The sequence below is a fragment of the Labrus mixtus genome, chromosome 11 (assembly GCF_963584025.1).
Source record: "Labrus mixtus chromosome 11, fLabMix1.1, whole genome shotgun sequence".
NCBI classification, from domain to species: Eukaryota; Metazoa; Chordata; class Actinopteri; order Labriformes; family Labridae; genus Labrus; species Labrus mixtus.
In genome coordinates this window covers 6,538,411-6,554,617 of record NC_083622.1, presented here as the reverse complement: position 1 = coordinate 6,554,617, position 16,207 = coordinate 6,538,411, and the positions used below count along the sequence as shown (strand labels likewise).

The window sequence follows — 16,207 nt, the reverse complement described above, 5'->3', positions numbered from 1 at the left end:
TGTTTGTTGTGAATGTGAGACTCTGATGAAGCATGAAGGTAAGTCTCGTGTCAGCATTCCTCGATGTCAACAACAGTGACGAGGCTGAAAGGTCGATTTGAGCGTGTGAAGAAGAGGTCGTCACGGGAGAAACTGTGACACTCATCGAGTGAGTTATATCAGCTGCTGACAGGACGCCGCTCTCAACCTGAGGAGTCAAACATTGTCTTCTGATGTCCAGCTGAGATCCTTCAATTTAATGAAATCACTTCTTACAAAACAATAAAAGACTTAAGAGACATTCAGATTCACTTTGTTTTTCTGTATTCAAAGTTTGAACACGAGTCCAGCATCATCAGTGCAAGTGCCGCAAACATGACATCACTGCTGCAAACATGACATCATCACTGCTGCAAACATGACATCACCACTCATACATGACCTCATCACTGCTGCAAACATGACATCACTGCTGCAAACATGACATCATCACTGCTGCAAACATGACATCATCACTGCTGCAAACATGACCTCATCACTCATACATGACATCACCACTGCTGCAAACATGACCTCATCACTTCTGAAAACATGACATCACTCATACATGACATCATCACTCATACGACATGACGTCATCACATCTGCAAACATGACATCATCACTCATACATGACGTCATCACATCTGCAAACATGACATCATCACTCATACGACATGACGTCATCACATCTGCAAACATGACATCATCACTCATACGACATGACGTCATCACATCTGCAAACATGACATCATCACTCATACGACATGACGTCATCACTGCTGCAAACATGACATCATCACATCTGCAAACATGACATCATACATACAACAGGATATAAGATGAGCTCATCTCTGAGTTCGTGTTGAACAAACTGTCAGATTTTTATTTCCATACATTTGATGAACAAAATGAGAAATGACAGAAAAGTGCAGCACATCCTCTACAGAGGAAACAGAGGACGCGTTCTTGGCATGAATACATTTTTAAATGTTGACTGTGAAAAGTGATCAACATTACTCAGACTCACGCACGCACACATGCACGCACACATGCACGCACACACACACACACACACACACTCTCACTGTTTGTGATATCTGTCTCAAGCCGTGCTGTGTGCTGACCTGAGGCCGCTCAGTGAAATCCACACACACACACAACATGCAGAGTCGTCATTCAGCTGCTGCCGTACTGGACTCCCTGTGCCGCTGCACGCCGCTCCTGAGAATAAAAACTGTCCCTTCAAACACTTTAAATCCTCTTCTAACTCCAGACTTTAGATCTCAAACTAAACGAGAAGTGCCCCCCCCCCATACAAACTGTTATATTAATTTAGTTTTCTATCTTTGGCGCCACTTTCTACCTACTCTATCTTCTTCAAGTTGTTTGGCAGACGATGTCAACCTTTAGGTTTTTATACTTCACATCCTCTGAATGTCTAAACTCTGACTCTCTGTATCTCTGCTGTCTTTCTCTTGTAGACTGCTTTATCTATTGATGAATGAGGACAGTGATGGCAGCTAACTAACTACAGTTACATGTGCTGCTCCCTTATTGGCTGGCGTTCAGTCGGCCCTGTTTGTCGTAGGCCGTGGCCGTGTTATGTTCACATCGAACCATCTGATCCAGAACTGTTACTTTCATCGAGATAACTGTTTAAAAGTTTTGGTAAAAGTGTTTTTTATTCAGTCCTAAAAAGATTTGGCTCTTCTGGTCCGCAGTCCATCTGTTACTCGTGTTTCAGAGAGACAACCAGAGAACCAGAACCAGAACCAGAACCAAAACCAGAACCAGATTCTGTTTGAGTCTCGCTGAGTCCCACACCTCGTTACTCTCTCTCTTTCTCTCCTGCACCCGACCCCCCCCTCCCCCCTTCTCTCTCTCTCTCCAGCGGTTTCTTCATTGAAGCTGGGAGACCTTGAGGGACGCGGTGCTGCCAAAGTCCAAGAAGAAGGGTCCTTCCTGTTTGGGCAGGAAGGTGGTGGGGATGACGTTGTAGATTCCTGCTGGGACGAGTTCGGCCTCCATGTAGCAGAATCCACACCTGGAGACAGAGAGACACTTTGAGGTCATGTTCAACCTTTAGGCCGGACATCAGCAGCGCCTCTGAAACATTTTTAACTCAAAGCAAGCGCTGCACTTTTTCTCCGCCTGCTGCTAACGCTCTCTACTCATTGAAATAAATGAAAAAAGACGCTACCGCTCTCTGTGACCACACCTCCTCACCTGAGCACGCTTTGTTCTTACCTGTAATCTCCACTGCTCTTCTTCTGGAAGGCGGCCGGTCCGGGATCGCCGACCTGCGACACGGTGACCATCTCGAAACCAACGCTGTACTGCCTGCAGACGCACACGGACAGAGAGATGACAGTCAGGGTCTGATCAAATATCTCTTTGATTTGATTTAACCCTAACTCCCCTAACCCTCTGAGTCAGCCTGACCTGGACCCTCGCAGCTCGATGAGCAGCGGTCCAGTCCGCTCCACGTTGATCTGGTAGATGGGGTTGTGCTTGTATGAGTCCTTGTAGTTCCCACATCCTCCTGCAGAGGCGCCTTTCCACTGGCCGTTAATCTGCAGACAGGAGCACAGCTTCAGAGAGCAGCAAGAGGAATAAAGTACGGCTGTAAACTTGTAAGTTAAAGAGAGGATAACGAACCCTTTTGGTCTGTGTGAAGGGATTCGGGATCTTGGAGAAGTTGAATTTATTTCCAGAGTAAACCTGAGAAAGAAAAGAAAGATAGATTAGAAGAAGGACCTGATGAAAGTGATCCAACAGGACTGTGAGACGATCTCCATCGAGTTCATCATCACTCAGTCAGTGAGCAGCTGTCTCTGTCAGTACCATCTGTGTCCACCAGGGGGACTTTGTAATCCTGCTAGCTACCTGTACGCTAGTCGAGCTCTCAGCCTACGCTAACGTTGATAGATGTAAAGTTCAGACCCACATTTAAAAACTGAGCAGCCAATAGGACGCCTGTAATACACAATGAACAGAGGTGTCAGGTGGCGTGCAGAGAGTGATGGGGGCTTGGGGTCATGAGCGTGCATGTTTCTTCAGTATACTGGTAAACTGGTCACACAGGTAGAAACAAACGAAAGAAATGACGCCTCGTTCTCAGCTGATTTATTCCCTCAGTAAACATTTCCCTAACGACTTCATCTTCTCCATCCCTAGGGTTCAAGTCTTCATCTAAACAGCATGATGTCTGTTTTCTTGAATCAAAGAAACACCAAAGTAGGGTCGCTTAACGATGGCTACGTTCCTTACTCTATACCGTGTTGGCTCAGGACGGCGAGCGGCTGGATGCATCAAGAGTCTTCATGTTCTGAGGCCAAAACAGGAAGCTAACACCAAGCACAAACATCAACATGAAGCAGAGAGCTGCTGGAGTTAAGGATCAACCTTAAATGTTTCCAAACAGAATCCCAGCTGTTCATTTCTTCATGACTATCTGCACAGAGTAGAGATTTATATCAGACGTCACGTTTTCTGCTCCATGCTTCGATCTCTGCTGAAGACTCAGAACGAGAGAGTCGAGTCAGTTACTGTTAGGACGAGCTTCAGAGTTAGACGCTGATCTGAGCCGACGGGAGGGGAGAGAGAGAGAGAGGGGGCGAGCGAGCTTACAGTGGTTAGAGGTGACACCATGTGATGTCTCTACACATGTGAACGGAGAGTCTCTTTAATGAGCACGCCACACGCCTCGCTACAGTCAGCAGCAAGACGCCATGAATTATAAATAACTCAGAGTAGATCTGGGTCACATGTGCACAAATACACACACACACACACAGACACACACACACACACACAGAGAGAGACACACATAAACACACACACATAAACACACATGCACACACACAGACACACACACACACACACACACACACACACACACACACACACATAAACACACACACACACACACACACACAGAACAGGGTCGTGTGTAAACCAGTGATATGAGAAATGTGCTACAGAGGGGCGACAGGCGCAGACAAAGATTAGAGGGAGGATGATGCTCCGCCCACTTTGTGTGTGTGTACAGGTTTGTGACATGAGATCCAATGAGGATCTCTCAATCATCAGCAGTGATGTGTGCAGAATCACACACCACAGGATGTTCAGGAGGGAGGGGCAGGACAACGCAGTAAAACAACAACGATACTGAAAACAATGTAGTGTGCGACTTCATTTGAGGGGGGGGGGGGGGGTGTATCTCCCTCCTCGGGGTCTGGTCCCCACTCTATCACATGTGCATACCATAAATCTGCCGGGTACTGCAACTGGCAAGTCCCGTCCTGAGAGTCTAGGGGACGCGTCCAAAGACAAACGGTATCATCGACCCCTTTGGGCTCTCTCTCTCTCTCTCTCTCTCCCTCCCTCTCTCCCTCCCTCTCTCTCTCCCTCCCTCCCTCTCCCCCTCCCCCTCCCCCTCTCTCTCTCTCTCTCTCTCCCTCTCTCTCCCTCTCCCTCTCTCTGTTCTTCTTCTTCCTTGTTTGCTGTTTATCTTTATTTCTGTCTAAACTTTACTCCTGCTCTGTTTGCTATCGTCACTTATCGAACTGTTTTCACAATTAGCACAATAAAAAAATAAAAGATCAGGCACTTCAAAATCCACATTAATGAAATCCATCAAAGAAGAACAGGCTCCAGAAAAGAGATCAGATACACGTCTTTAAATAAATACATTCTGAGTTTCTCTTTTCAAGGTTACAAACGTTTTAACAGAAGCGTCCCTCACCCTCAGAGTGTAGTTGATGGTGTTCTGTTTCTCGTACTGGGACACCACCAGTGTGAAGGTGTGTGTTCCTGCGCTGGTCAGCTTCATCTTGGTCAGGTAGTGGGGGCTGTTGATCCGGATGCCGTCGATGAAGGGAGGGGGGTCCGCTGGGGGGGGGGATAATGTAAAGTGAGCGGGTTGTTATTACAGGATGGGAGGACTGTCTGCCCCATCATGTCCTCCATCTTTAAACTCCACCGTCTCTTTCCCGACACCTTTTACTTCCTGTCAGTCGTAACGTTCAGCTTTTAAATCTTTGATCCTTTTTTCTCTCACCCACGTCTTTTTAACCGGACTACTTTCTGTGGATTGATATGATCACAGTTAGACTGAGATTAGAGCACCTTCCATAGCAACCGTATGATGTCCTTAGTAACAGCTTGTTGATGATCTAGCTGCTGCTGCCATAGATCATTTCAGAGTCTGAAGCAGTTTAAAGACACCTGTCAGCTCACCTGGGTAGTACACCTTCTTCCCATCGGTCTTGTAAACGACGAGGGTGATAAACTCCCTGTTCTGTGCAAAGTCGTCCTGGACAGACACACAGATGGTTAACAGATTAACAGGTGTTAGATGGAGGATGATGGTGATGATCTGGACTTGTGTCTCTACCTTGTCTGTGATGTGTCTGGTGAGCAGCACCCACACAGCAGCGCCCCCTGCTGGACACTGGACCTCCAGCTTGTACTGCGGGTTGTTGGCCAGACTGTAGACGTCCTTCACCGGGCCCTGCTTCCCATCCCAGCTACTGCAGAGCACAAACACCAGACTCTGATTAGAACGCACGCTTTTTGTTCTTTTGACGGATAATTAACGACATGAAGAAGAAAATCCTCCGATTTTGATCGATGAAGATGAATCCTGCAAACAGCTTGAAAAGTTACTGAAATATAAAATCAACTTTCTTTCTCTACTTTCAGAGGATTTTTTTTTAATTGTTGCTCAAAATACACACACACACACACACAGACACACACAGACACACACACACCTGTGGATGCAGGAGGAGTCCTTGAACAGGGCGGGGTTCCAGCTCAGGTAGATGACATCATAGTACTGACAAAGGTCCTCCCATGCGATCCAGAACACACCTGGAGAGGAACACAGATAGTCTTAAAACTCATTTATTCAGTCTGGCTTTTATATAGTGTTTTATATCAATTCAAATCTTAACATTATTGTATTGTCTTTTTATCCTACTACAATTTTAAATATTTTCCTCTTATGTATTTATTTTAATATCTTGTTGCTTTTATGTGTCGGATTTTATTGTATTTTATTTTTATACATATATTTTATTTTTAATTCTTATTGGTGTCCATTGGTCTCTCAAAGTTTTTATCAATGATTTTATAAACTACTTTTCGTCAATAACTTTTCTGCACTCTTGTTAAGCACTTTGAACTGCAATTTAATTTGTCTGAAAGGTGCTATATAAATAAAGTTTGATTGATTGATTGACAGGTGAAAACACAAACACATCACATGTGATGTGCTGCTGCAGACTCCGCTTCTCTGCAGCTGAGTCGCTTTCTTCTTCTCCTGCCACTCTGACAAATCTCTAACAAGAAGGAGTTAAACTGTCCTGGGACATAAAGACAGAAGTCAAAGCTCTCACAGTGAGTCAGAGTTGTCCTGAGATCGAGCGGTGAACGCCGTCCTGAGGCGGATTCATCTAAAATAAGCAGCAGGACTAAGAAGACTTTTCACTGAGGAGTCAGCACGTTATCTTCAGTGTTATCATCGTTTTTAGGTTCTTTTAAGAAAACAAATCGAGTACCGTTATCGAACTTCTGGGCTGTCTTTGGATCAAAGTTGAGATACTTGAGGAGGTCGGGTGTCCAGTTCTTCTCGTCTCGCTCGCTGTAACGGCCCTTCCAGCGCAGGTGACTCCACGGATTCTTCAGCTGCAGGAAACGCATTCCCTACGAGAGCAACACACACACACACACACACACACACACACACACACACACACACACACACACACACACACACACACACACACACACACACACACACACACACACACACACACACACACACACACACACACACACACACACACACACACACACACACACACACACACACACACACACACACACACACACACACACACACACACACACACACACACACACACACACACACACACACACACACACACACACACACACACACACACACACACACACACACACACACACACACACACACACACACACACACACACACACACACACACACAGTTAATTACAACAAAGGCATCAGATAGAAGGACAATAAGAGTCTCCACTGGAACGCCCCGAGGTCGGCCGCCTGTTGCTGCAAGCGCTCTCTAGTCATGGTAAACAACTGAACATCACGCCGTGTGGACCCGGGGTCTTACTGTCAGCGTAAGAAAAAACACTGACTCAGTGTTTCTTCTCTTTCGACCACAGAGTCTTAAACAATGTTTTAACTACTTTACGTTTTCCTCTTGCTTCTTTTCCACTCGTCGTCTTCCTTTATTACCCCCCCCCCCTCCTCTCCCCGTGTTACCAGTAGAAAGTGGCGAGCTGTCTTTAATTTAATGTGGCTGACCGCGTCTGGATTTCAGTTTCACTTTGTGACATTAAGTTTTTACATATTTTATAAAATAGGTTAAGATGAATGTATTTATTTTCGGCCGACCTTGTATTCCCGGATGTCGAGAACAGCGTAGGCGTGTGTTGGCACCAGACCCCATCTCTCCCCTTCCTCCTCTGACATCATGCCTGTTGCCGTGGTGACGAGGACGTCGCCCCTGTGAAACCTGGCAACAGAGCACGAGAGAGAGAGAGAGAGAGAGAGAGGGAGGGAGGGAGAGAGGGAGAGAGTAGAAAACAAACACAGGTCAAACAGAGGTGGAGACATTAAAGAACGGACACAGCGAGGTGTGAGAGCGGCGCCCTCACCTCTGGAACAGCATCCTGAACGTGTCGTCTTTGCTGAACGACTGATTGTCTGAGTGCATGGCGATGCGTTCAGGGATCCAGCCAGTGAGCGCGTGCAGATCGATATTCTGCAAAACATAAACAAAAGTTCAGACTGTTTTACAACCTGGATTCTTTCCAAACTTCAGGTTTTCAGTTTGATGCTGAAGAGTGGAGGATGTTAAAGACCTGCAGAGACCTCCATGTGTTTACAGCCTGTGTGATATTACCTCCTCGCTCTCTTGTTCCCTGTCATCAGTTTGAACTGAGAGTTATAAAGCTGAGTCTCTCCACCTTCACTCACCGAGTTGGAGCCGGGGAAGTCGTATCCTCCCATCACCTTCATGTAGGCCTTCTCGATCAGGGACACCCAGAGCTCATTCCTGTTGCTGGAGTAGGAGCACAGCAACTCCCCGTTACGATCCACGGGCAGGTAGTCATCTATGATCACCTGCAGCAGGGACGGAGAAGTGCTCTCATGACGACTGGATTTAGAACAAGAAACTTCACTGACGTGTTTGAGACTTAGAGAAACTGGATGAAGAGGAGGAGGAGATGTGAAGTCTCTATAAAGGTTTACAATAGAAACATTTAAACCTGCTGTTATCTGCTTCAGCACCCCTCAACTAAACCTGCACTTATGTATTTATTTATTTATATATAAAACCATATATAAAACTATATATATATATATATATATATACTAATATATATATTATTAGCGTCTCCTACAGATTGACGAGCTGCAGGGATTTAACCCTTACCTTCCTGGGGACTCCGTTGATGTGCAGTTTGACCATGTACTTCCCACACGGGTTATACTCTGGTTCCCCTCGTCTGTTCTGAGGATAGATGACGCTGGAACACACACAGACACAGACACAGACACACACACACACACACACACACAGGAGCACGAACACACACACAGAGACACACACACACACAGTTTAAAATTAACGTGGGATATAAAATAGAGTTGTTTTTTGGGGTCTTCAAAGGGTCAGATGTGAAAGTTGCTGAAAAAGGTAAAAGATGATCGTCTGCTCATCGTACCTGGTGATGAGTTTCTTGTTGTAGCGCCTCTCGTAGGCCGCGCTGATGGCGAGTGACGCCACAAAGGAACAGTCAGACACCACGGTCTGCACACAGGGACACAGGATCACGTCATGAACACTCTAAGATGGTTTCAACATCTTTAAACTAAGATCATTAAAGTTTCAGGTTTCACTTCTGAAGGCTACTTCCTGTCATGTCACGTCTGACTGGGATGCAGCTGCGCCCTCTACTGGCCGACTTTAAACAAGCGCACGCATCCAACAGAAAACACACGTCAGCTCAGTGGGATGTACGTTCTATGCTCGGTGTATCTACAATAACTAATTTAGTTTGTGTGCTAAGAAATAAGGCCTGACATAAATGTGACCAGTAAATTCCGAACACCTGATATCAACTAGACAGAAACTCAGTCGAGTGCGGCTCTACATTTAAAGGTCACATATTATACAAAACACACTTCACCATGTTCCTCTAACTCTAATATGTGTCTCTAGTCTGTCTACAAACCCCCCAGTTATGAGAAAACTCCATCCTCTCCGTCTTCTGCCTGCTCCACTTTTCAGAAAATGTGTGCTCAAATAGGCCATTTGGAGATTTTCCCTTCATGACATCACAAAGGGCAGTAACCCCTCCCCCAGTTGGGTGACACTTCTGCCCTCTCAGTCTGCCTTCTCACCGTAAACAATAGGACATGGAGCGAGAAAGCCCAAGACACCCAAGCCCTTCATGAGAGGGGGCGTGGTCAGACACAGCTCATTTACATATTTAAAGGTACAGACACAGAAACAGCCTGTTCTGAGCAGGGCTGAAATAGAGGGGTTTATAGGCATGATCAAATACAGGATCAGAGTGGATTTAGAACAAGAAACTTCACGCACATGTTTTGAGGAGCTCTGAGACTTATTTAAACTGAAGAAGAGGAGGAGGATATGTGACGTTTAACCTATTCACAGGGTGACGTCTGCCACAGAAATACAGGACAGTAAATATCAGTTGGTGTTTAACAGACGGAGGCTCCATCCGCTCTGACCTGCTTGATGCTGAAGCTGGACACAGACATGATCATGGTGGGGTTATTACAGATCTCGTCTGGACGGACCCAGCGGGAGAAGATGGCTTTCTGTTTGGGTGACAGAGCCAGCTTCCCGGTTTTGTCCCTGTGAGAAGAAGAAGAAGAGTTGATACAACATAAGTCACATCACGATCATAAAGCAATCACAGAAACACTGAAAGCATTTCTTCAGCCTCCTCTGTAACAAACATCATCCTGCTGTCGTGTTTGCTCATCTTATGAGTTTGTCTTTAGTCCTTCAGCTCTTCTTTTCAGGAGGCGGTGTGTACGTTAAAGGACGGCGAGGTTATCAGCTGATTAAAGCGCTTCATTCAATGACCCGTTAACGTTTGTAATGACATGTTGTCACAACAGTAAAACTGTCTGTCCCATAATGAACAGATCACATGCTATTTATTTTATCTGAGATGTTGCAGCGCCCCCTGCTGGCCATCATATGTCATTGAGTTAAATGCTGTTTGTCTGTTCTGTTGTTCAGATAAACTTTGAGCTGAAGGTTCAGGATTTAAACGAGCAACGCCAATAAATGTTTTTATTATTTAGGTTTCATAAAATTACTACGGCTTAGGTATCAGTACGTTAGAGGGATGTAACGGTACACAGAGGGCACGGGGTCACGGTTTGGTGCACCGAGGTCGGGTTGCGATGGCGGCAGGCGAAAAAAGTCAACCCAGACCTCCCTCTACCCAGCAACGTTTTCCAGCTCGTCCTGGAGGATCCTGATCAGATGACTGAATCACCTCAACTGACTCCTTTAGATGTGAAGCGGCATTCCCCCCCGACTGACAGCAGTGACGTCCCGACCGACTCAGTCTAACCTTTAACGGTCATCGTCCCCTCCTGGCTCCTCCCACTGACCTCTCTGTTATCTGACCAGAAAGCTCGACCACATCACTCCCACTGAAGCGTCTTCACACCGCGGCTCCGTGTTTGTTAAGTTTGACTGATTACTTTTAACGCTCCTTTTCTACCAGCTACACATCAGACCAAACGAGCCGCCTCGTACATCGAGATCCTCGGGCAGACGGCGTCCGCTCGTTCCAAACACCTGACTAAAAACCATGGAGCGATCCGCCCGAGGAGATCAGATCGGCTGAGCTGAAGGAGCTGTCCCTTTAAATCACACTTTTACCGACGATCCTGATTTAGCTGACTTTAACATGTTTTAAATTAATTTTATGTCTTTAAATGTTTCTAAGTTATATTTGTATAACTTCTCAAACTGAGAGAGAGAGGAACTCACGAGAACGGGACGGGGAAGGCAAAGCGCTCCCTCAGGTCCACGCTCATGAAGGGCACGTAGGCCATGTTGTTGATAGTAGAAGTACTCCTGACAGGAAACAAAGACAGAGCGGTTAACCTTCAGAACACTCAGACGTCTCTTTAGTGAAGACCCCCCCTCCCCCTCCCCGCTCTCACCTGAGCACCTCGATCTCCTCAGACGTGTAGCGCTGACCCTGAGGCTCGCTGGACTGGACCGCTCTCATTGGCTGGGGCTGCGGTCGGTCGTGGAGGCTGAAGTCTGGCCCGAGGGGGAAGAACTGGCGGGCCGGTCCTCCAGAACTGGCAGCACCGCTGGGCCTGGTTCCTGGAGGCCCCGTCCTGTCCTGAGTCTGAGCCGGAGCTGATCTGGACTGAGACTCTTTGAGACCCTCGGCCCTGCCCGAAAACAACGGCAGAGAGAGACCGTTAAACTCATTCAAATGAAAGAAGTGAATAAAGACATGAAGAAGGAGACAGGAAGTAAAGGATGGTCTTTAGTATCCGGGCAGTTTAGAAGATGTTTTTCATTTTAATGAACTTTAATCAACAGGAGATGTTGCATCATCAACTTTAAATAATTTCCCTTAAAAAAAAAAAAAAAAAAGTCCTCATAGTCCATACGTGCTGCAGTCTGTCTGAGACGCGCACTATAGCGCCGTCTCAGGAGCGTGCCAGCAGCGTCACTCCGCTATTTTTGACGGAGCCCACTGCAAGCTGAACAGAATAGATCGACCCGGACAGGAAGTCATCGAAGGAAACTCACAGAGCAACATACAGACTCCTGATCCTGTTGTTTGCACTTTGTTATTGTTGTTGTTGTTGTTTGTTTGATTGTTTCTTTATTCAGGCGTGATCTTATCTTCTCTTATGATTTTATTTATTGATTTGAGTGGAAGCTGCTGAATGTTTGGCAGCACTTTGAGTCTAATACAAATTTCCCAAAGGCACCTGTGTGTCCGCCTGGTCATGATCCAGAAACAGACCCAGTTGTTCGGGTTGTGGTCTGTCGGACAGAACTAAGCCGTGGTGCAGAGCGCAGCGTGCACAAACGTGATGTGGAAACTGCTGGAAAAAGGCCAGTAAATGGAAAGCTGAACAAAAAACAAAAAATGGTCCTGGGCGCGCCACATCTGAAATGTTCCAAACAAAGTTGGGACTGTTTAGGGAGCCGGGGGGAAACACCTGAAATAAAAGATGGGTCCAGCTGACATTCAGGAAGCCTCACCTGTCCAGAGCCTGTCGAGCCAGCTGCTTCAGTTTGGTCTGCAGCGCCTGGTCCGCTGTGTCGTTAGACTGAAACACAGGAGGTCATACAAACATGAGAGTAAGAAGGGACGATGTGATCAAAGTTATGTCTCCAGAGTCATTTTCACACATGCACTCCTGAAAATATCAGGAAGGGTGTCGGTGGACAAGTGGTAAGTGTGTGCACCCCATGTACGGAGGCTGTAGTACTCCAGTCTGTGGTCGTGTGCCTGTTGCAGGATGTAGTCTGAAAGTCTGAGTGAAACATTCTGAAGTATCGTGGAGTTTAGTGCACGTGAGAAGAGACGGGTGAGAAGCAGAGAGTCAGAGAACGGGAGGCCTTACCGTCTTGATGCACAGCTCCACAGCCTGAGTGTACAGTTCAACGGCTTCATCGTCGTTTCCCTTCTCGTCTTCCTCAAAGGCCTGTGTGACCAGGAAGTGGGCTCGCTCCAAGTCCACCTGCTGCCGGGACTTCAGCGGGTCACTCTTCTGGGCCTGGACTGGAGTCAGAGAGAACGTTAGGAGGACGCTCTTAAAGCTGCAGTGAGGAGCTTTGAAACAGACGTTAAAACTGGTGACCTCTTAAAGTAGACTAGACCTTCAGAGACTGGATCGATTACTTCTGTATTATTATTTTAATGCCTGAAATCACTGCTGGTGGGGCGGGGGGTGGGGGGATCACACAAAGTGAGTAACAGTTAAAACATTTTCCATGGCAACAATTTATAATGATATGTTTGTTCCAGAGAAAACACGACGAGATCAGAAAACACGACTTGACACACGTAAAGTATTTAGCAAAGCCATGACATCTGCTTTGTCCACCAGGTGGCGCCAAAACCAACACAAAGTTCCTCTATGGGGGGTTAGGGATGCTTGCAACAACAAACAGCAAACAAGAAGTTTCCTAATGTCCACAGAAGTTGTTAATTTTCATCTTTTTATGGAATGAGAAATGATTAGGAATGTAACGATTCACTCAACTCACGATACGATTCTCACACGATTTATTTCACAAAATGAGACTGAAGACAAATTATGACTGGAAAAGAAAACACCAATGCACCTCGTCATCTCCTTGGCTCTCTTTGCACTTAGAGGACGAGAGTAGAGGACTTGTTTGGTCATATAGTGTAAAAAAGAAAACATCTACAGGAAGTAAAAATAATACGTCATCTCTTCTGAACAGCAGGAAGAAAAACGAATGAGTGCTAAATGTGTCATCGACAGGCTGAGCCACAAAACATGACCACAGACTCAGAGGTCACACCTACGCGTTGAGCGAGCTTTTCCTGCGTGGTCGAATGACCCGCGGGAGGCGATCAGAGAAGCTCACACGCGGTCTTATTTTAAGTCACTTTTAAAAACTCTCTATTTTCGCCCTGCTGTTTGTGTGTGTTATGTTTTATCATCTGTTTCTTATTGGCTTTAACAAAATGATGTGCTTCAGCCGCTCCACAAACGGAGGTCGGAGCTCTCAGAGGACGACCTCTGACCTTCAAAGTGGACTCCTTCTCTCAGGCAGAATCTAGAGGGCCAAAGTTTAGTCACTAAAATAAAACAAGAGATTGGTTGCTTCAGTCTTTGGATCCCGCCGAGAGGAGTCCATTGAGTGTTTTGAAAAGTGCTTTATAAATAAATGATTACTTTAATTAAAGACACTGACATCACTGTGATGATGATGTGCGTGTTGACTCTGAGTTTAACAGCTTGCCTTGCTGTTTGCTCTTTAACACGAGGTGTGCAAACATGCAAATCACAATCACAAAGTCAACATGAAAGCACCTCTTCTTACTCTGAAGACAAACAGCGCTGAATAAAACACATCAGGTTATTTACTCCACGAACAGTTTCATCAAACAGGAAATGAACTTCCTCCGCTGAGACAAGGAATATTTGAAATACTTCAGATCCTGACAAACAAGAATCGTTTCAAACTCAAAGTGAAACTGATTCCACAGGGCTTCGTCATATTTACAGTATTTTGTTGCGACGTCCCCAAATCAGACCCAAAATGCTCGAGTGTGTCTCCAGCCTAAATGGTAAATGGACTTGAGCTTATATAACACTTTTCTAGTCTTCCGACTACTCAAAGCGCTTTTACACCACATGTCACACCTACACATTCACACACTGATGGTAGTGATCGCTATGTAGTATCATCCATCAGAAGTAACTAATGCCATTCATACACCGCCACCGAAGCAGCAGGAGCAATTCAGGGTTAAGTGTCTTGCCCAAGGACACATCGGACATGTTGCCCAGCTGGGGATCGAACCCTCGACCTACCAACTGAGCCTAAGTCCGCCTTTGCATGTTTCTCCGTCACAGTCTTCCCTGAAATCTCTCTCTCTCTCTTTTCTCTCTGTTCAGACTCATCGTCTTCAGCCTAAAGCACAAACAACACCTGAGTCCAGAGGGGTCCTCTGTGTCTCTGCGTGTCTCAGGTGAGCGTACCAGCATTGTGGAGAGCCTGGACCCGATCCAAGTACTCGTTCACTTTGTCCTGGATCCCGTCCAGCTTGGACCCGGCCATGCCAGCGTAGATGAGGGCCTGGGCTGCCTCCTGGGTGGGGGGGGGGGGGGGGGGGGGGGGGGGAGACACCAGAACATGTGGAGGTCATAAAAACATATGGTAGACATGAACAGACTGTAAAGAGACATAAACAGTAATGAACAGTATCATCAGGTTCAGTCTGTGGAGGAGGAATACATGAACAGGTCTTTGTTTACTTTCAGGTGAGATGAGCTAACAGCTGTTTACTCTACTTTATATAAAACACAGTCTGGTTATAATGAATTAATAAACTTACCTTGTAATAAAACACAGCCTCGTTGTATTTGGCACTCTGGTCGTATGTTACAGCTGTTTTAGCGAACACTACAGCGTCCCTCTCCAGCGCCGTGGAGTCCATACTCTAAACTTCACCTGACAGCTAACAGGCTAGCTAACCGCTCGTTTCCGTAATTCACTAAAATATCAGAATATCTGTCTCTCCCCGGAAACACAGCTCGATTCATCGACTTGAAGGCAGCATGTTGAAGACTATCCTGACGACAGTCCTCAGCTCCGTGTCATAAACTCCTGAGGTTTACTTTCCCTTCTGTCAGATGACAACACAACACCAGCAAAATACCAAAACAATCACGGTGTTTCCGGGACACACGACCCGCGCAGGCGCAGTGGAAGGCGTTGGCTGTTGGCTGTCGTGTGTTGCGTTCAAAGGCGGTTAGAAACTCCACAGATAGAATAGAATAGAATAGAATAGAATTACTTTATTGATCCCAAACTGGGAAATTGTGGCGTTACAGCAGCAGGTTATCCAAACACACAATATGAGTTAAAAAAAAAAACACAATGTAATATTAAATACAAAGTAAATAAGTACTAAAAAATATCAAAAATAAGAATGAATGTGAATATATACAACCAGGATTTAACTAAGCATTACTAGTCTTAAATAGGAAGATTAAATATGGAAGATTAAATGTAAATGTGCAAAAACAGAGTCGTAAATGGTTGTAAATTAAATATGAAAGATTAAATGTAAATGTGCAAAAACAGAGTTGTAAATGGACAGTATTGACATAAGTTAAAGTGCATGAGTGTAGACATGTTATAAGCAGAAACTAAGATGTTCTTCCTCCTCCTCCCTTCTTCTTTTTCTTTTTCTGTGTTTTTTAAAGGCGGTTGTCATCCATAATGTTGGATTACCGCCTCCGACTGGTGACAGATAAATCTACAATCTTCTGACTAAACTTGTGAATAAAGAGAAACAAAATAAAATACTGATAATATTT

At 45.7% G+C, this 16,207-nt stretch overlaps 1 protein-coding gene across 1 annotated transcript; it reads right to left on the bottom strand.

Annotated features, from left to right (window-relative positions):
- Window positions 1–1,721: 1,721 nt before the first annotated feature.
- capn7 (calpain 7) lies at window positions 1,722–15,560 on the bottom strand. The gene is made up of 21 exons (XM_061049746.1): window positions 15,220–15,560; window positions 14,864–14,972; window positions 12,749–12,906; window positions 12,384–12,451; window positions 11,315–11,554; window positions 11,139–11,225; window positions 9,854–9,980; window positions 8,821–8,906; window positions 8,529–8,622; window positions 8,069–8,215; window positions 7,747–7,853; window positions 7,484–7,604; window positions 6,588–6,732; window positions 5,799–5,898; window positions 5,420–5,555; window positions 5,263–5,338; window positions 4,769–4,914; window positions 2,680–2,742; window positions 2,464–2,594; window positions 2,269–2,361; window positions 1,722–2,065 (listed from the first exon to the last, which is right to left on the bottom strand). Exons 1-21 carry the CDS (start codon window positions 15,319–15,321, stop codon window positions 1,921–1,923), a joined length of 2,481 nt encoding a protein of 826 aa, XP_060905729.1. The 5' UTR covers window positions 15,322–15,560; the 3' UTR covers window positions 1,722–1,920.
- Window positions 15,561–16,207: the final 647 nt, after the last annotated feature.